The following is a 27,187-nucleotide window of genomic DNA, read 5'->3' on the forward strand; positions in this document are numbered from 1 at the left end:
GTTTGAAAACGAACCTTCCAGTTCAGCGAGCAAACCTAAATGCAGAACCTCAAACTGAACTACAAACCTCAGAATTCGCTAAATTTAATTGGTTCCTGATCTTGTTCTTCATTGACACTTACCAACTACATCAATCACATTTTGTTAATCAGATATATGGTCCTTTACGAGGTAGGTTCTGCTTGATCAGTCGCCTTTCCATCAATGTCACACAGTGGGGGCAGTACATTCTGCTGACAGAATGCACTATGCAATGGCTCACCAATTTCCTTTTAAGGATATTGTCTAAACTCCCAACCTCTACCACTGAGGAGGATGAGGGCAGTATGCATGCTGCTGGTGGTAAAGTCTGGAGGAAATGGGCAATTGGAACAAATGAATGTGTGGTTGCAAAGGTCCCAAATCACAGGCTCCATTTCTGGAGAAGTTGGCATCTGTGCAATTGTGACAGATTGCTCCTGAATGGAAATAGGATCAATTGACATCCTTGAGAGGAGAGAGTGTTCTCATGCTGTTGGAGGTATTTTAAACTAACTTGCAAAGGGGATGAGATTCTGAGTGGAAGTACAATATGATGCGTTGACATCTTTGAAGAAAGAACAAGTTTTTTCTGGAAGGCAAAACATATCTCATTATTTAGTAGGAGGAGATTACAGGTGCCATGACTTTAACTTAAAATCCTTTCTGACCACAGGAAAGGTACCAGAGAACTGGAGGGCAGCTAATGTGGATTCATTATTCAATAAATGACTTATGGTACAGTGAGTCTGATGTCAGTCGGATTTAGGTACAGAAGTAATCTTGATGAGAGGCGAAGGATTGCATGGCTATGATGAGGAAATTATGTCTGACAGATTTGATTACGTTTTTTGAGAGGTGACCAGATATGCAGATGAGGGCTGTGCATTTGGTGTAGTCAATTTGGACTTCATTTAAGCTTTTGATAAGGTGTTGCCTGGGAGACTGGGCAAAAGCTCATGGGATCCAGAACAATTTGGCAAATTGAATTCAAGATTGGCTTAGTGGCAGGAAGCAGAGGATATGGTTGAAGATTGTTCTGTAATTGGAAGCCTGTGTTCAGTGGTGTAGCACAGGGTTCAGTGCTGGTTGCCTTGCTGTTTGTTGTGTACATTAATGATTGAGATATGAGTAGGAGGCATGATCAGTAAGTTCATAGATGACATGAAAATTGGTGGTGTGGTAAATCATGAGAGGAAGTCTTAGACTACAGAACAATGTAGATGGGCAGAAAAAATAGCAATTGGAATTGAAAGAAGGGATACATTTTGGGAGGATTAACAAGACAATGTGTTGAATAATAGGATGGTGAGAAGTACAGAGAATCAGAAGGACCTTGGTGAGCATATCCACAGATGCTTGAAGGCAACAGAACAATTAGATAAGGCCATTAGGACGGCTTGTGGAATAATTGCTTTTATTCATCAAAGCATTGAATACAAGAACTGGGGGGTGGGGGGGGGGGGTTATATTGAAGCTGCATATATTGGTTGAATGCTAGAACATTGTTCTGGTCATTGCACTCTAGGAAGGAAATGATTGCACTAGAGAGGATGTAGAGGAGATTCACCAAGATAGGTGAATAGGTGCCTAGGATGGGTGATTCAGCTATGAAGAGAGTCTAGGTAGGCTGGAGTTTGTTTCCTGAGAGCAGAGAAGGCTGGCAGGAGACCTGATTGAGCCATACAAATTTATAAAGGGCATATGTGAGGTGGGTATAAATGTTTCTCCTTAGTAGAGGAGTCAATAGCAAAGACTTAAGCTAAGGGGCAGGTGGTTTAAAAGAGATTGAAGAATTTTTTTTCACCCAGGGGCCAATGAGTATTTGGAATCTACTGCCTGAGAGGCTACTGGACATGTGAACCCTCCCAACATTTACGAAGTACTCTGATTGAACAGTTGAAACACCAAAGTATATGGCCCCTTTGCTAGAAAACAGGACTGGAGTAAATAGGTACTTGACGACAAGCGTGGACATTATGGGCCAAAGGGCTTCTTCCTGTGCTGTAACATTGTATGATATGGGAACATCACCACCTAAATCTTCCTCTCTCCAAACCACTCACCATCCAACTTATCAACATCCCTTTCATTTGGCTGGATAAAAATCTTGGATATCCCTTCCATTGGGCATTGTGTGTCTGCCTACAACACCACCACCACCTTCTCAATCAGCAGCAGCTAGGGCAATAAATGGGTCAACAAAGCACCTCTCGAAGATGATTATTTATTTTATTCATAAAGATCTTTATATACAGACACATAATTCGATTCTGTTCACAATCTTTATATAGAACAAACAAACCCAAGGCATTCCTTACTTATACAAGACTATACCTGTGGAAGTGAATATATGTTTATGTATTTTTTTTCCCAAAAGTGCTTTGAGGAAGAGCTGCTGACACAAGGGACCGACTGTATCTCAATGTGGGTTGATCCCAGTTCGGGTGAGGTCAATTGTAATAGGTCGGGAATGAGGGGAGTGACTGAACCGTGTTGAAACTGTGAGCCATTTTCTTTTTTGCTTCTGGTAATATCTGGATTCATCTCAAATAAAAAAAATACCTGAGGAATGCTGGAGTCTTCTTCAGCAATAAAAAAAAGTTCAACCATTTAAAATCCGAGGTGTATAATGAAGTTTCAGTCGACAATGAGCCGGCAGTGAGCGTCTATAAATGGAAATGATACCATTGACAACCCTGTGTTGGAGAAATGTTTTTCCCGTTTGGCTGGTTTTAAGATTAGGGCGGAGCAATTAGATAGGAAGTGAAACCGGGTTGTGAAAAAGTGCACACGCCTTTTAAATTCTCCAGATTAAATTCTTCGGTAAAAGGGCACCCCGACAACTGGAAGCCTCACCGAACTGCTCAACACCGGTCGGCAGGTAAAGAGTTTACTTATACATGGACTGCTGTGGGCAAAGACTACAACCTCTGTGTCTTTGAACAGGTTGTTGGGTTTTTAACAAGTCAAAGGTCATCGAACAAGAAAAGCTCAAGGTAGGAAGCAGTTTGCGCTCATAATGGTTCGCATGTGACACAAAACAAGTTTCTGCAGCAGCGGGAACCTCCAATCATTGTGACTGTATTGTTCAACTGTAGATTATTTGCTTGTAAATTGAACTGTGTCAAACTTTGTCTTCTAACCATGTGTTTATAAGAGACCAGTGACTCTTTAGTGCAGACTGAAAACACAAAATTAATCCGGTTCTAATTCATTGAAATACCTTGATCACAAGCACCATACCTGAGCTGCCACTTATATCCTTACACGTTTTACTTGTTACCAAATTAGCAACCGTAGGACAGAAACTGGGATTTAATTAGCGCCAGTCATGTCCCAATGTGCTTTGCCTAACCGTTGACTGCAGTAAAATTCTATTGTTTGAATCAATTGTTGAGGAATTAATAGCAGAATATTTGGAAAATTATAATTTTAAACCAGCAGAGGCAGCATGGTTTTACCATAGAATCGCTACAATCCAGGAGCAGACCATTCTGCCCAACAAGGCCATCATGATTCTCTGAAGAGCAACCACTTCAGATCCACTCCATTGCCTAGCCCTGCATTTCCCATGGCTAATCCACTTAGCCTGGACACTATGGGCAATTCAGCATGGCCAATCCACCTCACCAGCACATCTTTGGACTGTGGGGAAAAAAACAGAGCACCCAGACGAAACCGATGCAGATTAGATTAGATTAGATTTCTTACAGTGTGGAAACAGGCCCTTCGGCCCAACAAGTCCACACCGCCCACCGAAGCGCAACCCACCCATACCCCTACATTTACCCCTTATCTAACACTACGGGCAATTTAGCATGGCCAATTCACCTGACCTGCACATCTTTGGACAGTGGGAGGAAACCGGAGCACCTGGAGGAAACCCATGCAGACACGGGGAGAATGTGCAAACTCCACACAGTCAGTCAGCTGAGTCAGGAATTGAACCCGGGTCTCTGGCACTGTGAGGCAGCAATGCTAACCACTGTGCCACCGTGCCACTCATCATGCTGGGAGAATGTGCACACAGTTGCCCGAGGGTGGAATTGAACCCCAGTCTCTGGTGCTGTGAGGCAGCAGTGTTAACCACTGAGCCACCGTGCCACTCGTCATGAAAGAGAAATTGTATCTGACTATTTCATTAAGAGTTTTTGTAGGATGTCTCAACCAGAATGTATAGAGAGGATGTAGTGATTGCAATGAGTGAGCCAGGTAGACGTCTTAAAATATGAGTTCCCTGATTGGGACTGATATAACCAGGGAGCCCTGGCTGACAGATATAAATAAGAGTGTCAGAGGTTCTGTTCAGTCTAAGAGCTGGCTCTGATGTGCTGTTTTTGAACTTCCAGAAGATGTTTGACGTCTCAAAAGGTTAAATCTTGTTGGAGATAGTATATTGATATGGATAAAGGAATTGGCTAATAGGCAGGAAACCAAGAGGGGTAAGGAGTTTATTTCCAGGTTGGCAACCTGTGACCAGTCGGGTTCCACAGGGATCAGTACTGGGACCACAACTGTTTACAATATATATTAATAACTTAAAGGAAGGAAGTGAATGTACAGTAGCCAAATTTGCAGATGACACAAAAATAGCTGTAAAGGCAGTTGTGAGAGGGATACAATTAAGTAAGTGGGCAAATGGAGAATAATTTGGGAGAGTATGATATTGTTCATTTTGGAAGAGAGAACGAAAGAACAGAATATTACTTTTGAGAGGATTTGTAGCTCAGGTTGACGTTCTGGATGTGGGTTTACTCGCTGAGCTGGAAGGTTCATTTTCAGACGTTTTGTCACCATACCAGGCAACACCTACAGTGACCTCACTGAAGATGTTAGCTAGTATGGTGACGCAACGTCTGAAAATGAACCTTGCAGCGCAGCGAGCAAACCTACATCCAGAAAATTACTTAAATGGAGAAAAACGGCAGAAAGCTGCAACATATAGGGAAATTGTACATGAAACACAGAAAGCTAGCACACAGGGGCATCAGGTAATCAGGAAGCCTAATGGAATGTTGGCAGTTATTTGAAGGGGAGTGGAGTATAAAAGCAGGGAAATCTTAACTGCAACTATACAAAGTGCCGGTCAGATCACACTGGGAGAAGTGTGAGCAGTTTTAGTCCCCTCATTTAAGAGTGATATAATTTCATTGGAGGCAGTTCACAGAAAGGCTCATTCGGATAATATCTTGAATGGAGCGATTGTCTTATGAGCAACAGCTGAACAGGCTGGGACTCCACTCAGTGGAATTTAGAAAAATGAGAGGTGCTCGCATTGAAACTTATTGGATTCTTAAAGGGCTTGACAGTATATGCTGAGAGATTACTTCCCCTCTTTGGAGGGTCTTGGACCAGAGGGCATGGTCAGAGAATAAAGGGGTGCCAAATTAAGACTGAAATAAAGAGGAATTTATTCTCTCAGAGAATTGTGAATCTTTGGAACTGCTTGCCACACAGAGTGGGCGGCACGATGGCACAGTGGTTAGCACTGCTGCCTCACAGTGCCAGAGACCTGAGTTCAATTCCCGCCTCAGGTGACTGACTGTGTGGAGTTTGCACATTCTCCCCGTGTCTACGAGGGTTTCCTTCGGGTGCTCCAGTTTTCTCCCACAGTCCAAAAATGTGCAGGTTAGGTGAATTGGCCATGCTAAATTACCCGTAGTGTTAGGTGAAGGGGTAAATATAGGGGAATAGGTCTGGGTGTGTTGTGCTTCGGCAGGTCGGTGTGGACTTGTTGGGCCGAAGGGCCTGTTTCCACGCTGTAAGTAATCTAATCTTAAAAAAAAAAGCTGTTGGGCAGAGTCCTTGTGTATATTTAAAGCTGAGACAGATAGATTCTTGATCACATGTTGTGAGGAAAGGGCAAGAAAGTGGATGTGAGGAATATCAGATCAGCCATGATCCCTTTGAATGGCAGAGCAGGCTCAAGGGGCTGAGTAGCCTACTCCAGTTCCTATTTCTTATGGACAGTCAATTTATACACAGCTAGATCCCACAATCTGTTTTAAATGAATAATTCTGACAATTTAAAAAAAAGAGTGCGATGTGGTAAATAATTTGGGTTTGGCAACTGTGTGACCTAAATACCAGCAGACTGTGCCCCTTTAAGGTAGCAAATGTAAGTTTTATTCTGTCTGCAATAGTGAAAAAGTCCAAAGATATGCAGGTTAGGTAGATTGGCCATGCTAAATTGACCCACTGTGTTCAGGGATGTGCAGGCTAGGTGGACTAGCCATGGAAAATGTGGGGATAGGATAAGGGGCTGGGTCTTGATCTTGGGGTGGGGGTGGGAGGGCTGTCGGGCTGTCGGTGCAGACTTGATGGGCCAAATGGCCTCTTTCCACACTGCAGGGATTCCATGATTGGCTGATAATGGCTTTCTAGCCCATTTCTGTGGGCAGTCAAGAGTGAACCATCTTGTTCTGGGTCTGGAGTCACATATAGACTAGACCAGACCAGATAACGATGGCAAATTTCCTTCCGTAAAGGGCATTAGTGAACCAAATCTTTTTTACAAGCAACAGTGGTTACGTAGATATCATTAGGCCAGTTTTTTGAGCAAAGTCAAATTTCACCATTTGCCATGGTGACAGTTATAGTACTTGCTAGGAGTAGGTTGTTCAGTGCCTGTACATTAGTTGAAATGCCACATTTTGTGTGAAATATTTGTTCGCAGAGTCAGTCTGCAGTGATTTTCTTGTTCTTTTCCAGAATGAAACTGTTATTCTTCACCATTCCACTCTTCATATTGACTTTGACCATCTTGAAGTCTTCCATAGCTGCTAAGATAATGGTGATCCCACCGATCATGTTTGAAAGTCATTTACAAATATTTAAAACACTTGCAAAGGCGTTGCATGGGCAGGGGCATGAGGTGGTCATTGTAGCATCGAAAGGCCGGGAGATCGAGGAATCTCCTTATTACAGGTTTCAGAAGTATCCCGGCCTGTTCACTTCTCAAACTGCCGATGACTTCCTCCAGGAGAAAATGAAGAACATCTTCTCAGGGAAGTTTACAGCGCTGGAACTCTTTGGAATTTTGGACAGTTATACAGCAAACTGTGACCAGATGTTGGGCAACCGGGATCTGGAGAACCGGCTCAGGGAAGAACAATTTGACCTGCTCCTGGTTGATCCCAATGAAATGTGCGGCTACGTATTCGCTGAAATCCTGGGCGTGAAGCATGTTACGTTCTCCACTGGGCTGTGGTTCCCGGCAGAGCTCGGTGCCCCCTCCCCGGTTTCCTATGTTCCAGAATTTAACTCCCTGATGACCGATCGGATGAGTTTCCTGGAGCGTGCTTGGAACAGTTTGATCTACGTGGTCAGCAGAGTGGGCACCAGGTGCGCCGTCCTCCCTAAGTACGATGCAATTCTGCAGAAGTACAGAGCTAAACCGTCCAGATCCATGTTGGAGGTGGTCCAGGCTTCCAGCGTTTTCCTTCTCTGCACTGACATAGCGCTGGAGTTTCCCAGGCCGAGTCTACCAAACATTGTCTTTGTGGGAGGAATCCTCACGAGGCATGCACACCCCTTGCTGGAGGTAAGTCGTACAGTTCCGCCCCAAAAGTATCCTTAGTCAAACACCACAGAAACAGACCCTTCAGTCCAAGTAGTCCATGCCGAACATAATCCCAAACTAAACTAATCCCAACCCACCGCCTGCTCCTGGCCCATATCCCTCCAATCTTTCATATTCATGTACTTATCCAAATGTCTTTTAAATGTTATAATTGTACTCACATCACTTCTCAGGACTAACTGTCAAAACTACTTATTTGAAAGTGTGGAGGGGGGAGGCGATAGTCTAATGGTAATATTGGTGGACTGTTAATCCAGCAACTCAGACAATGCTCTGGGGACCTGGTTTCAAATGCTACCACAGCAGATGGTGGAATTTTGAATTTAATTTTTAGAAAAAAATCTGGAATTAAGAGTCTAATGATGACCATTAATTGATTGTTGGAACAACCCATCTGGTTCACTAATGCTCTTTCGGGAAGACCTGATCTGACCTATATGTGACTCTGGGCCCATAGCAATATGGTTGACTCTGAACTGCACCCTGAAGGGGCAGGCAATAAACGTGTGGCCCAGCCAGCAATGCCCCCATCCTATGAATGAATAAAAGAAAAATCCCAAGTGCTGAAGAGTTTAAATCTGTTTGAGCAGTAACTGCAAGGAGCACAGATGGAACGCCCGTGTGAAGAAATTAGACCAGGGAAGGATTGAAAACAATTTAGTGGAAAAGTCAACAGGAAAGGAAATAGTGAGCAGCTCTGTGAAGACATCACCTTGCCAGGCCGATGAGGTTTGGTGTCAAATTTAGAAGATATTGCGGATTTAACTGCTTTTTTAATGAACTATGGAACTGTAGAAAAGCTGGCCGGTGAGAAAGCCTAAGCAATAGGTTGGAGGGCAAAGTGTTTAAATGGTTGAAAAGTGGGGGTAGTGTGAGGCAATAAAGTGAATAAAGATAGATCCAGAGGAGGTATAGTGGTGACAGGATGTCTATGGCACAGTGGGCTCTCTGGTTCAGATCTAAGGTTGTTGAACTTGATCTTCGAGGTTTCAAAATGAACAGTGAGGAAAGGGAGCCAGATATTGTGGTGAGGATTGTGGGATTCATGAGTCTGAAGAAGAAAGCTGTGATGAGCAAGTATTGAAAATCCTCAAGGGAGTAGACACATTTTATGTGTGGTCTGTTCACAATCTGGGCCTAAAGAATGCCTCTGTTCAGTTTGCAAGCATGACTCCAGTCGTTCTCACTCTCCCGCTGATATCTCTGTCCTTGGCACTGTATCAATGAAACTCAGTATAGACTTGAGGATAGCACCTCTAATTACTGAGGCACTTTTCAGCTTTCTAGACTCAACACTGAGTTTATCAATTTCAGATTGACGATCCCCTGCTTTTAAAGTTGAGAAAAGGTAGGTGTGTAGTTTGTTGGAAACCAATATTGCAAATGAAGGTAGACACAGGAAGAGCAGGTGGTGTTTACAGGGGTTTTGTATCAATTCTTGTTTAATGGATCTGTAACTCATCTGAACTCTGAAACCGAAGGGTTAAGAAACAGCGACTTGGAGAGGCGCAGTAATATATGACAAGGAGGTTGTAGATAAACAGAAATAAAACCAGAAAATGTGGAGGATTTAAAAAAAGCAAAAAAACGCTTAAGGCCTGTGGCCTTTCATCAGAACCAGGAGAAGTGAGAAATGTGATAGGTTTTCAGCAAGGGGTGACTGCGACAAGGGCAATGGGAAAGTCTGTGATGACGGAGAAGATAGTCAGACAGAAGCATTAGTCCTCCATGGGCTAAGGGAATAGAACAAAAGGGCTGTATGGAGCAAGTGTGCTACTGATTGAAAGTGAAAAATAAGAGAAAATTCAAAACAGGCAAACTGGGGGACAGCAGTTTAGGATCTGAAATTCATGAACTCGGTGTTGAATATAGAAAGCTGCAAGATGCCTCATGGTAATTGAAGGTGCTGTCCTCAGGCTTTTACTGAACTTCATCGAAACAGTGCAGAGGACAGAGATATCAGCGCGAAAGATTTATGGAGAGTTACAATGACTGGAAGTGTGGGATTACGCTTGCAAACTGAATGGAAGTATTTCTTGTATCCTCTCAGCATTAAGAAGACCACGCCTTGTGAGCAGAGAATACAGTTGACTAAATTGATAATCCATGTAAACTGTTGCTTCTGTTAGAAATAAGGGGCCTCAGAAGGTGGCAAGGAAGCGAAACGTATCTCCTGTATTTGCATGGAAAGACGCTGTGAGATGGTGTGACGGGAATGATTGAGGAGCGGACCAGGATGTCATGAAGGGAACTGTCTCTCTCTGAGTGCTGAAAGGGAAGGGGGAGAATGTGTTTGTTCGTAGCATCACATGACAGTTGGTGGAAATGGTGGAAAATTATGCATTGAATACAGAGACAGGTGGGGGTGAAAGGTGAGGGCAAGGGAACGTAGTTCTTGGTGGGAGGGGAAGGGGTGACAGAAGTGCAGGAAATGTAGGGGACACAGTTGGGAGCCCTGACCACCACCTCAGCATTTCTGAGATGATTGACTGATTGATTGACTTCCTCATTAAAAGATGATCTTGTCCAGCATGGTCAACAAGTGATTTGAAAATACAATCATTGGTTTCATAGCGAAACACTGAGTCAAAGCTGAGCAAATCTTCAGACAATGATTAATGTTGGATACAGTTCATAGGGAGGCCTTATAAATACCAAGATGCATTGTAAATTCATAAAGCTATTATCAGGGAGAATTGATAAGTTTGGGTATTTCCCAGTAGAATGGAGAATGTTAAGAGGGTGACCTAATAGAGGCCTTCGGGATTATGGTGACAATGAAATATGTATTGATGGATTGTTCCCACTGGCAGGTTGCTATAGTCATGACATAGCACATAGAGGAAATCAGAAAATATTTTTGTGAACAGAACTTGCTGTTTCCCTTACAATGGACAGTGTTGTTGTTGTACTGGAACATTGACCCGACTGATGTGGAAAATTGTCCAGGTATGAACTTTTATACAGAAAGCAAAACAAATCCAACCTTGCCAATTACCTCCCTATCTGAATACTCTTGATCATTAGTAAAGTAATGGAAGATATCATCAACGGTGCTAATCAAGCAGCACCTACTCAGCAATAACTTATTCAGTGACACCCAGTTTGGGTTCTGCCAGGGCTACTCAGGTCCAGATCTCATTACAGCCTTGGTTTAAACGTAGACAAAAGAGCTGAATTCCAGAAGGCATGTCAGAGTGACAGCCCTTGACATCAAGGTTGCATTTGACTGAACATGGCATCAAGGAACCCTAGCAAAACTGGAATCAATGAGTATCAGGTGGCAAACTCTCTGGTGGTTGTAGTAATACCTAACACATAGGGAGATGGTCATGATTGTTGGAGGTCAGTTATTTCAGCTGCAGGAGTTCCTTGGGATTGTGCATAGGCTACCCATCTTCGGCTGCTTCTCCAATGATCTCCCTTCCATCGTAAGGTCAGATGTGAGGATGTTCAGCACCATTCGTGACTCCTCGAGGGAAGCCCATGACCAAATGCAGGAGGGCCTGAACAACATCCAGGCTTGGAAGTATATCGCCCATTCCTTCAATGTCACTGGGTGAAGATTCTGGAATACCCTCCCTGACAACGTTGTGTGTAAACCTATAGCAAATTCTCTGCAGTGGTTCAAGAAGGTAGCTCACTCCCACCACCTCCTCCAAGGACAGCTAGGACTGGCTAATAAGTGCCAACCCCGCCAGTGATTTGACTGTTTCTTTTTAAATTGGAATTATCTGCCCAGGGCTTTGTTTTTTAACTAAGGCTCATAAGTTCTTTTGGAAAAGAGTGAGATGAGTGTTTTCCCACTGTTTCGAATGGATTAGTAATTTTCTCCAATGGAGCTACTGATATTTTGACGACTGAACATTGCATTTTAGGACAGGGAGTTCCATACGTTGTAACAAAATATTGAGGAAACCTCAAGGTGGGGTGTCAATATATGGGAAAGGGTCTGTCATGCAAACTCATTTGCTACATTGCCATAAGATCATCGATTAACTGATCACAATTACCACTGTCTGCTCACATAAGGGGTCAAGATTAGAGTGGTGCTGGAAGAGCACCTTCATCAGGGAAGGGCTTTTGTCCAAAACGTCGATTTTCCTGGTTCTTGGATGCTACCTGACCTGCTGTGCTTTTCCAGCACAACTCTAATCTTGATTCTCATCTCCAGCATCTGCAGTACCCACTTCTGCCTTGTTCACATATGGAGCTTAAAGATGACTAAAGTGAAATCTGACCTAAACAAGGTGACATTTACTAATGGCCAGACCATTTGACAGTGCTTTGATTTTCATAAGTCTGTCCAGTCGCTCACGACTAAGAATGCATTCCTGTATGATCTTCCACATACTTGAGGATATCCAAAACCTTGTAGGAGCAAATTTACTGCAGATATTGGAATCCGTACTGAAAACTAAAAACGCTGGAGATCACAGCGGCTCTCGACGGAGAGAGAGCAAGCTAACATTTTGAATCATGATAACTCTTCTTCAGGGCTCCATAATCTTGCTGCCCTTGTCCTTTTTCGGGCTAACGTCTGTTCACTCGTCACCCTGTGCTCACTGACACTGGCTTGCACTTAAGCAATTCATATGTTTATTTTTTGATATTATTATAGTTTTATTTTTGTTTTCAACTGCTTATCTCTGTAAACCTTGTTAGCCCCACAATCCTTTTGATATGCCTGTTAATCTAACCTCTGACCTCTTGAGCATGCCCTATTTCTAATGCTCTGTCTACAGTGACAGTACTTTCAGTTATTTCGGTCTAAATTCACTACCTGGCTTTATTCTTTCAAAGTTAAAAATCGCACAACAAAGGCGGTACGGTGGCTCAGTGGTTAGCACTGCTGCCTCACAGCACCAGGGTCCCAGGTTCGATTCCAGCCTCAGGTGACTGTGTATGTGTGGAGTTTGCACATTCTCTCCGTGTCTGCGTGGGATTCCTCCAGGTGCTCTGGTTTCCTCCCGCAGTCCAAAGATGTGTAGGTCAGGTGAATTGGCCATGCTAAATTGCCCATAGTGTTAGGTACATTAGTCAGAGGGAAATGGGTCTGGGTGGGTTACTGTTCAGAGGGTCAGTGTGGGCTTGTTGGGCCAAAGGACCTGTTTCCACACTGTAGGGAATCTAATCTAAAACAGGTTATAGTCCAACAGGTTTATTTGGAAGTACTAGCTTTCAAAGCACTTCGAAAGCTAGTGCTTCCAAATAAACCTGTTGGACTATAACCTGGTGCTGTGTGATTTTCAACTTTGTCCACCCCAGTCCAACACCGAAACCTCCACATCATGTCTACCATTGACGCCAGCAACTACTTACTCTTTCAAGACACACTTTAGCACTCTCCACCACTTTTAACAAACGTTGCGATATCTAACCTAAGACCCTAGGTTACAAATTTTCTGTATAATGCCCTGTGAAAAGTTCTTTGTCTTTAAGATTGTTTTGAAAGCTTCCATTTTCTTATCATTTGCCAACTGTATATTTGTTCGTGGGATGTGGGTGTCGCTAGCTGGGCCAACATTGATTACCCATCTCTGATTGCTACTTGAACTGAGTGACACTGCAGAGGTTGATTAAGACTCAACCGTAGTGCTGTGGGTCTGGAGTCACGTGAAGGCCAGTAAGGACCTTGCCTAAAGAAAGTTAGTGAACCAAATGGGTTTCTTTAACCATTGACCACTGCTGCAATTTGGGTCAGCTTTTATTCCCAGATTCTCATAGCGTCCCTGCAGTGCAGAAAGAGGCCATTCAACCCATCGATTTTTTTTTTTTTCCCCAACCCTATAGGAGAGCGTGCCATCCAGACCCAACTCCTGCTCCTATCTCCGTAACCCTTATTTTACCATAGCTAATCTATCTAGTCTGCATATCCCTGGATACTACAGGGCAATATAACATGGTCAATCCACCTAAGCTTTTCATCAGTTCACATTTCACCAGTTGCCGTTGTGGGATTTGAACTTGTGTCTCCCTTAATGGTTGCCATGCTAACCAGCCAACAGACTGGTACTGTTTACCCAGCAGAGATCTGTGACAGTGTGTGGAGACAGTGTATCCAGGCAATCAGTAGCAGTAATGAATTCAAGTGGATTGTAATAGGGATTCGAGTGGTTTAAAAAGTCCCATCCAGAAGAGAGGACAAATTACAAAATGGGTTAATATTTTATTTTTCCTCAGCGCCTCTGAATCAGAGCTTTGCTCACTTGTAACAGTTAAGTGACTCACTGATGAAACAAACAATAATTGGAGTCAAAGGGCAGCTTTGTCAAGTTAATACTTGTACAGTTTCAAGGTGGTGCCAGGGTCAGATCCAGAGAGATGAGTGGCAATTTACAATATTTAACACCAATATACTGAAGCTGCCTTCACACATGTACTGCTTATTAGACTGAAAACCCATTTACAGTTGATTCTATAATGATTTAATTGTAAGACGTTAGTAGTTTTGCAAATAAATACAGAAGAATGCAATTTTAAATTTTCTGTTTTCGGTTTGTGAGGTCTCGTACATAAAACTACCATTTGACATGGCACTCTCAATGTTGAAATAACAATCTTGGGAGAACAGTGAAATTAGAACTCGCGCTTGTACGAAGTTGTACTTCGCAGAGGGGTGGGGGTTAAGAAGTACAGCTTGGTTCACTGAATGTTTTGCTTCTCCTTTATCTGCATTCATACATGGAGAATCCCTTAGGTTGTCAGGTTCTGGGAGGCAGCCAGCTGATAGTAGTGTAAACCAGATCGAGCTGCCTGTGTGGATCATCCTCTGATAGACTGTCACTAACTCCCCGAGGCAATTCTTGATGGGGGATGGGTATCGTGACTACGTATCATTTAGTGAGGGTGTTCAGCTCCTGGGTTGAACCACTTGAGGCTATTTCCAGCCCCCCCTCTGCTACGTTTCCACCCTGCTGTAGCTTACTGAAAATGCTGAGATTGCTTCCCAGTTGCATCCAGGAGAGCAGGCAGTCAAAGCAAGCATGATTGGGAGAGTTGGCAATTAAAATGGTGATGTGATGTTGGAGGTCTAACATGAACGGAAAATTTTCTATGCATATCATTTCTGATGTCAGAACAAGACGCACCGATCTTTTCCCAGGAGCTTTGCAATCAACATCTGTGTCTCTCTCTCAGAAGATACACAAATAGTTTTTTTTAATGCAATCCATTCATAGGGATGTGGGTGTTCATGGCTGTTCCAGCATTTATTGCCCATCCCTAACTGCCCAGAGGGCCCTGGACAGAGGTCAAAGGGCAAGTGTAACTACTACTGTGATTGTTTGGGAAGGTGCCATTGAGAGTGATGGAGTTGATCAGGGTGTTACTGGCTACAAGAATAACATTAGGATAGCTATTTACTCCAGATTTTAACTGAATTCACATTTCTTCATCATTTCACCCATGGTAAGAATTTGAACCCATTAACCTGGGGTTCTGGATTACTGGCCGAGTGACATAGTTAACATGCCACTAACAGAAAAGCTCAACAGGTCTGTCAGCATCTGTGGAGAGAAATCAGAGTTAACATTTCGAAGTTAAAACATCATACAACACCAGGTAATAGTCCAACAGGTTTATTTGGAAAGACTAGCTTTCGGAGCGCTGCTCTTTCATCAAGTAGTTGTGGAGTGTAAAATCTTAAGACACAGAATTCATAGCAAAAGTTTACAGTGTGATGTAACTGAAATTACTTCTTCAAAGAGACCTGGATTGTTTGTTAAGTCTCTCACCTTTTAGAATGACCATGCTGGTTTCAATTCTTTCATATATAAATCCCATAACTTTTAAGAAAAAGTTACATTCTCAAGTGAACTTTAACAATAGGTGCCATGTCAGCTCAGATAATGATTGAAGATGTGAGGTTAGAGTCTGCCTGCCTGTATCCCAATGTTCAGACTGATTCTATTTCTAAAAAAAAGGATTTACAGAATCTTACATGGATTCATGCAGTTTTTGAGCAAAATAAAATGTAATGCTGCAAGTACAAATTCACCCCACAAACCTGACATGTGGGAGTGTGTATCTGGGGAGGTGTGAGTGTCTGTGAGAGTGTGTGTGTGTGAATGTAAAGGGGTGTACGTCTTTGAGAGGGTGTATGTCTGGGTATGAGTGTGGGGGGTATATATGTGAGCGTATGACAGAAGGTCTGTGTGAGTCTATGGGTCTGTAGGAGTGTGTGTGTGTGCGTGCACATGCATATTCTTGTGTGTGAGAGAGTGTGTAGTGCAGTGGGGTCACCTATAGTGTGACATGAACCCAAGGTCCTGGTTGAGGCCATCTCCAAGGGTAACAAACTTGATTATGAGCTTCTGGTCGGCTACTCTGCGTTGTTGCCTATTCCAAAGTCCAACTTGGAGAAAGGTCTAAGGTCAAATGTCCCAGACCGCTGAAGTGTTCCCCAACTGAGAGGGAACACTCCTTCCTGGTGATTGTTGTGTAGTGCCCATTCATCCGTTGGCATAGCCTCTGCTTGGTCTCACAAATGTACCATGCCTCAGGGTATCCTTACCTGCAGCGTATGAAATAGATGTCGTTGGCTGAGTCGCATGAATACCTGCCGCGTACATGATGGGTGGTCTCCCCCTGTGTAATGATGGTATCCATGTTGACACTCTGACACGTCTTGCAGCATCAGCTGTGACAGCGTTGTATGCTGTTGTCCAGAAAGCTGGGCAGTTTACTGCGTACAATGATCTGTTTGAGGTTTGGTGGTTGTTTAAAGATGAGAAATGGAGGCGTGGGGAAGGTCTTAGCGAGGTGCTAATCCTCATTGATAATGTGTTGCATGCTGCGAAGAACATGGCATAGTTTTTTAGCTCCTGGGAAGTACTGGATAACGAAGGGTACCCTGTCGATTACAGCACATGTCTGTCTCCTGAGGAGGTCATTACTATTTCTCACTGTGGAACATTGGAACTGGCGGTCGATGAGTTGAGCATCGTAACCTGTTCTTATGAGAGCATCCTTGAGTTCTTCCAAGTGCCTGTCACGTTCCTCCTCATCTGAACAGATCCTGTGTACGTGTAGGGCTTGTCCATAGGGGATGGCTGTTTTAATGTGTTTCGAGTGGAAACTGGAGAAGTGTAGCATCATGTTGATATTTTGTGTAGATTGTTTTGAGTCATAGACTGATATAACAGGGAAACAGACCCTTTGGTCCAACTTGTCCATGCTGATTAGATAACCTAACCTAATCTAGTCCCATTTGCCGGTGTTTGGCCCATATCCCTCTTAAACCCTTCCTGTTCATGTACTCATCCAAATGCCTTTTAAATGTTGTAATTGTACCAGCCTCCACCACTTCCTCTGGCAACTCATTCCATACACACACCACCCTCTGCGTGAAAAAATTGTCACTTATCCCTTTAAACCTTTCCCTTCTCACCTTGAACCTATGCCCCTCTAGTTTTGGATTTCCCCTATCCCAGGGAAAAGACTTTGGCCGAATGACCGTTCCTCAGAACATTAGCATGCTTGTGCCGAATGTCATACTGTACAACTGCATAAATTATACTAAAATAGTTTTACAAAAGGAACTGGAATTTTGATGCTTCCTTTTCCGATTCCAGAGGCAAGCAGTTCCCGGGTGGCAAGTGGCAGTAGCAGCAGCAGGAATTCCGTAAGCTCTGTACATCTGTTCGTGTTGTGGAATAGTTATTGTAGCTAGCAGATAAACACCAATGCAATGGTTATTCTGGGCTGTATTTAGTAGTTGGTTATCACAACAGGACCACCCAGGAAAACTGCATACATTTATAGATGATAATGCACACACTAGCAGATTTGTTCTTTAATGGATTTGGGGAAGGGTGTGTGTGTGTCTGTGTTGGTTGGGGTGCAGGAAGGTGAGGTATGATGTGGAATCTACTTTGCAGGGTGAAGAGTGGTACTCGTCTAGAGGGTGGGAAGGAGCAGAGTATATATGTGCATAATTCGTTAAGGGTGCAGCACAGGTAGAGCGAGAAGTGAATAAAACACAGTATCTAGACTTTACTAGTAGGGGCACTGATTACAAGAATTGAACCCATAAAGGACACAAGCTAGACCTCATCTCAAGCATCGTAGACCACCCTGGGCACCATACTTTATTAAAGATGTGAATGCCTTTGCAGACAGTGCCAAAGGAGATTACAAGAATAGCTTTAGGAATGCGAAATGTCAGTTAAGAAGATAAATTGGAGAATTTGTCTTCTCAAGACAGGAGAAGAGGAGATATGATTTAAGTTTTCAAAGTTATACGGATGTGTACAGAGTCGACAGGGAGAAACTTTTCCTACTTACAGGAGTATCGAGAACCAGCGACAGTTCTTAAAACTTTTTCACAGCAAGTAATCGGGGTCTGGGATGCACTGCCTGGATTTTTGGTGGAGGGAGGTATTAGATGAGATCAGATGATTGTTTCTGTTTAAATAATGAGTAAAGTTGCTGGGGAAAAGTTGGAGATTGACACTAAGTCAAAATGCTCAGAGACATAATGGACCAAATGGCGGCCTAATGCACAATAACAATCCTTCTGTGATTCTGTGGTGTGTCATAATCAGCTTTTGAATAATAACCACTGGCAGCTTGTTGCCACTAACTGATTTGTACGGCAAAGACTCTGTTGTTGAAAGCAAAATGCATGATAGCAACCAGATAAACATAACAGTGTCAAAGATGTTAATATAAGACTGGGCTGACCAAAGGGTACACAGGTCATCATGAGGTCTTGAGTGAGCTATTCTGACATATCCCTACCTAAGCCATCATGATATCATCAGATTGGGTGGACTGTAATGCGGTTTCCAATACTGACCCATTCAGAATCATAACCGTACACATCATGTAATAGGGGGGGAAGGTAGAGAATTCTAAAAAGGGAGCTTGGGCTGTTTTTCAGCTGTTCTAGGGGCAAATCTGAAAGATGAGATTTGAAAGACCATATTTCAAGTTGATCCCTCAATGGGACTATCAGGATTGCACTGCACCCCCCAGGTCATCTCCTCTGCACAGAAGCTCTTCAGCCACATAACCTCTGGGACACCCGGACCAACCAACCCAACCACCCTGTAGCTCAACATTTCAATTCCCCCTCCCACTCCACCAAGGATATGCAGGTCTTTGGACTCCTCCATCGTCAGACCACAGCGAAACGACGGTTGGAGGAAGAACGCCTCATCTTCCGGCTAGGAACCCTCCAACCACAAGGGATGAACTCGGATTTCACCAGTTTCCTCATTTCCCCTCCCCCCAGCCTGTCTCAGTCAAATCCATCAAACTCAGCACCGCCTTCCTAACCTGCAATCTTCTTCCTGACCTCTCCGCCCCCACCCCAGTCTGACCTATCACCCTCACCTTGACCTCTTTCCACCTATCACATTTCCGATGCACCTCCCCCAAGTCCCTCCTCCCTATCTTTTATCTTAGCCTGCTGGACCAACTTTCCTCATTCCTGAAGAAGGGCTAATGCCCGAAACGTCGATTCTCCTGTTCCCTAGATGCTGCCTGACCTGCTGCGCTTTTCCAGCAACACATTTCCATCTCTATCAGGATTGCAAACAGGTTGAAAGAGCACAAGGAAATATGACTTAATTTAATCCTTTGTTTAAAATTGAGATCAGCAATTTTGAATCTACCTTCTCAAGGTCATCATACACCAGTTTGGTCTCTGGTATTGTCTGAAATAATAGATTTTACAAGTTAGCAGCAATGAAAATGATTTAGCAAAGGACAAAAGTATGGAACTGACAAGCCTGGAGAAAGGCAGGAGAACACAAGGGAAAATGTAGCTGCAAAGGATGGATAGAACAGACTCCCAGAGTCTATTTGAGGACAACAAGCAGTACCGAGGGGGAAGCTGGCTCCACATATCTGCTGAGGCTAAAAACGAATGTTGTGTTCCCCTTCAGTCAAGCAGGAAAAAGAATTTAAATAATAATATTGTCACATCCTGCCTGTTTGTTGACAGGGAAAATATTAATTAGCAAAATATGAAGCATTGACAATTGCATCTCAACAGATTTTCAATATTATTAGCTGTATTAATTTGCAAGCCAAGTACCCGCATGACGTTGGCTTGGGATCCTTTCTATGTGCTAGTTGGGGCTCAATGCTTATTTAGAGGGGGTGCAGTATGCTTTGTGCAAATGGTAGTTTTTTGGCTAGACAGTGACTTAGCTACTGACTGCTAAAGGGACCACCTGTAAGCTGTAGAAAGGGCAGTGCATTCAACTTGTTTCAGTTTGCAACCAGAAGTGCTTAGCCTGGCTCATCATGTCTCCACAGGCTCAGTACTTCCCCAGCTCTAAAGGGTGAAAAAGGTTGATTCAGGATTTGAGACATTTTGAACCTTCCAGAGTCCTGACTGACCACAGGTCATTAATTGTGTGAAGTTGAAACTCAAGATCCTAAGTTTGAGTGAAAATTAGGCCAGATACATGTTGCAGATCTGTTATCACTTTGCCAGCTTCAGGTACTAGATAAGTTTCACTTCTCTGGTGCTTCTTGAAGTAGGATTGTCAAAGGAAAGAAACTCTTGTGCGCGCACACAACCTTTTCAGAATCAAAACCTTTCTGAGCCAATGAAGCATGCTTTGAAGTGCAGTCATTGTTGTCACAGGAGAAATAACCGCCAATTGGTGCTCAGTAAACTCTCTCCAAATTTTCAATTTGCAATACGACCAGACAAGGTTTTTGTTTGGTGATGTTGGCTGAGGGATGAAGATTAGCCAGAATGTGGAGGCTACCTCCCCTGTCCTTCTTCAAAATATTGCCACAGGACCTTTTACATTCACCAGAACAGGCAGATTGGTTCAGCATCTTATATGAAATTGGCATTTATTGATTGTGCAATGCCAAGTGAGTGTCAGCTTTGACTGTTGAGCTCCAGCTCTAGAGCAAAGCTTGAACCAGAATATTGTGACTTAGCCATGAGTGCTATTGACCGAGCCCTGAGCAGCAGGTGTTTAGTTTTGGGGGGAGGATTGCAATTCACAATCGGTGGGGAAAACCAGGAAAAAAAATCTGAACCAACTAGCAGATGTAGGCTGCTTGGTATCTGAAGTCATCCATCTAATTTACCTTTTTGTTTGAAGGACCTGGCCACCTGGGTGGAAGGTGCACCTGACGGAGTTGTGGTGGTCTCTTTTGGTGCTGGAGTCAAATATCTTTCAGATAACCTGACAGAAAAACTAGCAGCTGCTTTTGCTCGGTTACCACAGAAAGTCCTCTGGAGGTAAGGACACAGAGCTTTGCTAAACCGTTAGCAAAATATGAAAAAGCATATTTTTAAGAAGTCAAGGGGGTACAAATTTCATAAGTATTGATATTAAACTTCAATTGACCAGGTGGAATAGTAGTATTGGACTTTATATTATTAACTGCACCTCCCTTGCGAAGTTCACTACCAAGGACAAAATGGAAACATCACCTCCAAGCTCTCTCAATACTTGACTATATAGCTAGGTTTCAGTATTGCTGGACTATTACACTGAAATTCCTCATCAAAAGCCATTAATACAAGGACTTCAGCAATACAAGAGGAGCCAGTCCCGTGCCCCTTTGGGGATTTATGTTGAAGAAACCTCTCAAATGTGGAACAGCAGCAGGTTGTTGAACATCTTGGCCTGCCACACCAATTGCACAATGTTCCTCCATACCACCTGCCCTGTGAAGCTCTGCTTGTCCTGATACTGCCACCGCCAATTGTCTTAGTACTCATAGCTTTGTAGGGGAAATACAAGATTCTTTATTCATTCATGGGTTGAAGGCATCGCTGGTTAGGCAGCAGCATTTATCCATACCTAATTACCAGAGGGCAGTTAAGAGTCAACCATATTTTTAAGAAGTCAAGGGGGTACAAATTTCATAAGTATTGATATTAAACTTCAATTGACCAGGTGGAATAGTAGTATTGGACTTTATATTATTAACTGTCAATTCCACCTGTTGGTCTGGGTGACGTGTAACTCCAGACCTGGTAAGGATGGCAGATCCCTTCCCTAAAGGAAATTAGTGAACCACATGGGTTTTTCCCAATGATTCCAGACTTTGGACAACATGGTGCGAAAACACACTTCCTGCTTTCCTGCAATTTCCCCAATTGTCCCCAAGGAAATATAGTTTGTCTACCCTAAACATTTTAAACATCTCAATCAGCACATCCCTCAAACTTTCTATATTTCCAATGCAAGCCATTGGAACCTCTTCTCTTGTTTTCACACTCCAGTCTGGATAACATTCTAATGAAACTCCGTCTCTTCAAGCCCTATAACTCTTGCCTGTCAGCTCACAGCTGAGGTGCAGTCTGACCAAAGCAATGTGCTGCTCCAACATTGTGGTTTTACAGGAGCATTTAAAAATCCTTGTTGAAATGGAAGAGCTGGGGGAAACCACAGCAGAATGTACTGCGGAAACTGTGGTTCTGGTGTGATTCCTGTTGACTTTAAGAGCAAAGGTGACTCTTTAAAATAAGACGACTATTCAAAGTGGGTTATCTTTCCACTTCCCAGCAAACCAATTCAAAAGCAGACCACTTAGAGTTATAGAGATGTACAGCATGGAAAATCTGGTGTTCTGGACCTCACATTCTCTTTCAAATAACTGAATACATAGTTTGGTGCCCTTTCTGGCAATTTGATACTTTTTTTCTCCAGGAATTGAAGAGCGAGGTGTAGCAACAGTAACTGCAATCTTTTCAATCCTTAGGTTTTTTGGAAAAAGGCCAAGCTCCTTGGGAAATAATACAAAACTGATGGAGTGGATACCACAGAATGACTTGTTGGGTATGTGTCAGCAGACTTGAAATAATAGTGCATTACAGGTTGAAGTTTAAAAATTGTTAAAGATTGGAAGAAAATCAAGTATTTTAATAAGATTGGATCGGAAATTATTATGGATGAATTTTGAAACCGTCCACAAAACCTAAAATGAAAACAGAAATTGCTGAAAAAGCACAGCAGGTCTGACAGCATCTGTGGAGAGAAATCAGAGTTAACATTTTGGGTAATGTGACTCTTCCTCAGAATACTAAAACCTAAAACCTACAGACCTCTAAGGGACAGGCATCTCTTTCCTCTCATCACTCTCAAACAGGTATCCTTATTTTTAAAATGCTGTGTGCAATTAAGAGATTATTCTAATAAAATTAGGAGGTTCTTAAAGATTATCAGAAGTCAGCCAGTTGCCTCAATGCTAGGAACTTGGATACAGAACTGGCTCAAAGGTAGAAGACAGAGGGTGGTAGTGGAGGGTTGTTTTTCAGACTGGGGGCCTGTGACCAGTGGAGTGCCACAAGGATTGGTGCTGGGCCCTCTACTTTTTGTCATTTACATAAATGATTTGGATGCGAGCATACGAGGTACAATTAGTAAGTTTGCAGATGACACCAAATTGGAGGTGTAGTGGACAGCAAAGAGGGTTACCTCAGATTACAACAGGATCTGGACCAGATGGGCCAATGGGTTGAGAAGTGGCAGATGGAGTTTAATTCAGATAAATGCGAGGTGCTGCATTTTCGGAAAGCAAATCTGAGCAGGACTTACCATTAAGTGTATAAGGTCCTAATGAGTGTTGCTGAACAAAGAGACCTTGGAGTGCAGGTTCATAGCTCCTTGAAAGTAGAATCGCAGGTAGATAGGATAGTGAAGAAGGCGTTTGATATGCTTACCTTTATTGGTCAGAGTATTGAGCACAGGAGTTGGGAAGTCATGTTGTGGCTGTACAGGACATTGGTTAGGCCACTATTGGAACATTGCGTGCAATTCTGGTCTCCTTCCTATCGGAAAGATGTTGTGAAACTTGAAAGGGTTCAGAAAAGATTTACAAGGATGTTGCCAGGGTTGGAGGATCTGAGCGACAGGGAGAGGCTGAACAGGCTGGGGCTGTTTTCCCTGGAGCGTCAGAGGCTGAGGGGTGACCTTATAGAGGTTTATAAAATTATGAGGGGCATGGATAGGATAAATAGACAAAATCTTTTCCCTGGGGTAAGGGAGGCCAGAACTAGAGGGCATAGATTTAGGGTGAGAGGGGAAAGATATAAAAGAGACCTAAGGGGCAACGTTTTCACGCAGAGGGTGGTACGTGTATGGAATGAGCTGCCAGAGGATGTGGTGGAGGCTGGCACAATTGCAACTTTTAAGAGGCATTTGGATGGATATATGAATAGGAAGGGTTTGGAGGGATATGGGCCGGGTTGGGATGGGATGTCTGGTCGGCGTGGACTAGTTGGACCGAAGGGTCTGTTTCCGTGCTGTACATCTCTATGACTAGTAGTTTGAAAGCAGATATAATAAAACTGGTGTGCCAAGTAGGCACTGAGCTAGTGGCTGGAAAGAGTCAAACTAAGTTCTTCCCTTAATGGAGAATATCACTACAACATTGATTCTCTTAGAACGTAAGGACTAGGAGCAGGAGTAGGCCATCTGGCCCTTCGAGCCTGCTCTGCCATTCAATAAGGTCATGGCTGATCTTTTTCATGGCCTCAGCTCCATTAATCTGCCCTCTCACAAACCCTTAAATCCTTTACTGTTCAAAACATTCTTAGCTTTAAAAATATTTATTGAGGAAGCCTCAACTTCACTGGGCAGGAAATTCTACAGATTCACAACCTTGTCTGGGTGAAGTTCCTTCTCAATTTGGTCCTAAATCTGCTCCCCCTAAATTTGAGGCTATGCCCTCTGTCCTAGTTTCACCTGCCAGTGGAAACATCTTATTTCTATCTTAACTTTCCCTTCATAATTATAGAAACATATAAAAGATTCCCCCCACCTCATTTCTAAATAAACTTCAAGTTTATTTGTTTTAGGTCATCCGAATGTAAAGGCATTTTTAAGCCATGGAGGTTTGAATGGCATCTATGAGTCCATATACCATGGTATACCAGTGGTAGGAATTCCATTCTTTGGAGACCATTATGACATCATGACAAGAGTTCATGCTAAAGGAATGGGGATTTTTCTATCCTGGAAAGCTATGACTGAGGAGGACATTTATCAAGCTATTATCACAGTGACCATGGATCCGAGGTAAGAAACAAGTATCACAGAATAGCGTGGTCTGGAAGGGAGCCACTCAGCTCAAGCAGCCTATACTAGCTCTTCTGGGCAATCCAATTAGCTCGACTGTATCTCAGAAAGCCCTTTGAATTAATGGATCCACTATTTGCATGATAGTGGTTTAAGCAGTTTGTGAATGTGCTGCAACACCTTGTTGATACAGTGCTTCTAATCTAATAACATACTGAGGTACTTCACAAAAGCATAATAAAGCAAACATTGACAGCACATGACAGGGATTATAGGTTAATGAGCAAAAGCTTAGTCAAAGATGATCAAGGGCACAGCTTCCCTGAATGGAGGACAAGCTTAGGCAGCAATAGCCACACGGAGCTTCAGTTCTCCCCTCTTGCTGTCCATGCTGTCATAAATCTTCAACTCCAACCTCTCACCTCACTGACGGTTTAAGACAATTTTCTTCACAATGGTATCACTGAGGTGAAAAGCTGTTTCAATGAGTGTCTTAAATGAGGTTAGTGAGAGAGAAAAGAGGTTCAACCAAGGATTTTCCAGAGTTCTAATCCACTGCAACTGAAGGCAAGGCCACAAGTGAACTGATTAAAATCAGGGATGTTCAATACACCAGAATTAGGAATGCCGATTTGCGTGTTGAGACTGATTACAGAGGAGTATGTGATCAGGGGGTGAGTTTGTAAACATTGTCTTAGAAATCATACATATAGGAGCCATTGTAGGCCAGAGTACAAGAGTGATCACTGAATGGCAGACTTAAGAGTGTTGAAACACAGGCAGCACAATTTTGCAAAAATCTCAGGATTTACAGAAGGCAGAACTTTGGTCTCGGAAGTGTGCTGGAGCAGTCAATTATGGTAGCAACAAAGGCACAGTAAGGGGGTTTATGGCAAAATTTCAAAATTAAAAAAAGTTAATTCAATGAGTTTGCTCTGATTTCCAGGTACAAGGCACAGGCAATGTATTTATCCAAATTGCATCATGACCAGCCTCTCCATCCAGTGAACCGTACAATCTACTGGCTGGACTATGTTCTACGGCACAATGGAGCAGCACATCTACGCCCCAGCATGTATGACATGTTCTTCTACCAGTATTACATGCTCGATGTAATCGCTATGTTTGCTGTGTGCACAATATTATTTGGTTATTGTTTCTTGAAAATGGTGAAGAAACTGAAAGGAAGTGTTTTGCCAAAGGTTAAAAGCAGTCATACGCAGAATGGCATTCCAAATAGAAAGATGGCATCAGAAAGCAAAAAGCGAAAATAAATCATTGTACCAATCCTATCAGGTTACTATGGGAACTAGTACCTAACTGGCTTTTTTTTTTAACACTTGAAACTTAGTTGAATTATTTTGATAACTGAAAGGTAATGTGAGGTTTTAAGCCATAAATGTGATTTCTACTGACTTTTTATATGTATAATAAAGATCTATCTTTATAATTTGGTATGAATCTTTGTGTATAGTAGAGATTAGACAGATAACATAAGAGCTAAAATCATATGGTATGCGTTTACGTGGAATTCCAGTATGCAGTATTATTCCCCATGGTGCCGAGTCTAGATCCTTGTACATCCGTGATGACAACAAGTCCCGTGCTTCGAGAAGGCACCAGTTATTTCTCTCCCAAACCCATATCTGGATTCAATAAGAATTAATAGAGGTGCAAATTAGGTGGCTAGACAACTTCCCTAAAGGACACTAATGAATCAGATTTATTAGTCAACAGTTATTTTTCTAGTATTTATTTTTTATGATAATTAATGAATTTCGTTTCTATATGAACTCCCAATGGTGGGGTTTCCAAACCAGGATCATATCAGATTCCACAAATATATCTAGTTTTACCTTCTGTAAATTAATTTGCATGCACAAACTCAACCAGACTAGTTCATGTATGCACCCAGATGTACATTAGCTTTCTTCACAAGGTCTTGACTAACACTTTAGCGTTGGATGACATGCACCTTCTGGAGTGCAGGAAATTGATGTGAATGAGGAAAAACACAGTCCACTGAAATAATTGATATTGCGAATGGACAGCTAGTTTGGAGAAGGGGAAACCACAAGAGGTAGTTTTTGATTGCTGCAAAACTGACACAATCTCTGAATTCAATCTCCATGGAGGAAGTCTACGAATAATGGGAAGGTGTCACTAATAAAGATCCCTAACAATAAGTCTGAAAATCACTGTTTATAAAGTTTCCCAAATGTATCCATTCCCTAATCAGAAGATAGTGTGGTGATTAGTGAAGGCTCACTTCAATCAAATCTTGCTTCTATCGGCAAAATACCACTTTATGAAGCAGAATGATCACTTCCCAGCAGAAAGTTTATTACTCTTTTGCTCCCTGTGACTAGTCTGTTCAGACAAATAGAGGGAACAAATTTTGCATTTCACAGAGTCTATTAACAGGAATGTATTAGCAGGTGTCAGGTTTTGTTCTCTTGCTAGTGTTTCTATAATTAACAAAAATCATCATTTAAAATCACACTTCATGCCTGGTTAAGCCATTTGAGGGACAAATGGACAGCTTCTCAAAAATCAAAAGCATAACTCAAATGTC

General features: G+C 42.7%; 1 protein-coding gene across 2 annotated transcripts; it reads left to right on the forward strand.

The window, feature by feature from the left end:
* Window positions 1-2,534: 2,534 nt before the first annotated feature.
* On the forward strand, window positions 2,535-26,062 carry LOC122541891 (2-hydroxyacylsphingosine 1-beta-galactosyltransferase-like). Of its 2 annotated transcripts, none has more exons than XM_043679060.2 (6): window positions 2,535-2,902; window positions 6,733-7,564; window positions 20,683-20,822; window positions 22,295-22,371; window positions 24,393-24,612; window positions 25,559-26,062. In XM_043679060.2, exons 2-6 carry the CDS (start codon window positions 6,734-6,736, stop codon window positions 25,884-25,886), a joined length of 1,596 nt encoding a protein of 531 aa, XP_043534995.2. In that variant the 5' UTR covers window positions 2,535-2,902; window position 6,733; the 3' UTR covers window positions 25,887-26,062. The 2 variants fall into 2 exon arrangements, with proteins under 2 accessions (XP_043534995.2, XP_043534994.2); XM_043679059.2 differs by having other exon boundaries at window positions 2,536-3,017.
* The last annotated feature ends 1,125 nt before the right edge of the window (window positions 26,063-27,187 follow it).

This window comes from Chiloscyllium plagiosum, unplaced genomic scaffold (genome assembly GCF_037043375.1).
Source record: "Chiloscyllium plagiosum isolate Xiang-an unplaced genomic scaffold, Cpla_swu_hap1 HiC_scaffold_43, whole genome shotgun sequence".
Classification (NCBI taxonomy): domain Eukaryota; kingdom Metazoa; phylum Chordata; class Chondrichthyes; order Orectolobiformes; family Hemiscylliidae; genus Chiloscyllium; species Chiloscyllium plagiosum.

Excerpts from the sequence above, each read along its gene's own strand:
- LOC122541891 (XM_043679060.2), top strand. The coding sequence starts at position 6,734 with ATGAAACTGTTATTCTTCACCATTCCACTCTTCATATTGACTTTGACC. Across the intron at positions 7,565-20,682 it reads ATGCACACCCCTTGCTGGAG|GACCTGGCCACCTGGGTGGA; the intron begins GTAAGTCGTACA and ends TTTTGTTTGAAG. Across the intron at positions 22,372-24,392 it reads ACCACAGAATGACTTGTTGG|GTCATCCGAATGTAAAGGCA; the intron begins GTATGTGTCAGC and ends TATTTGTTTTAG.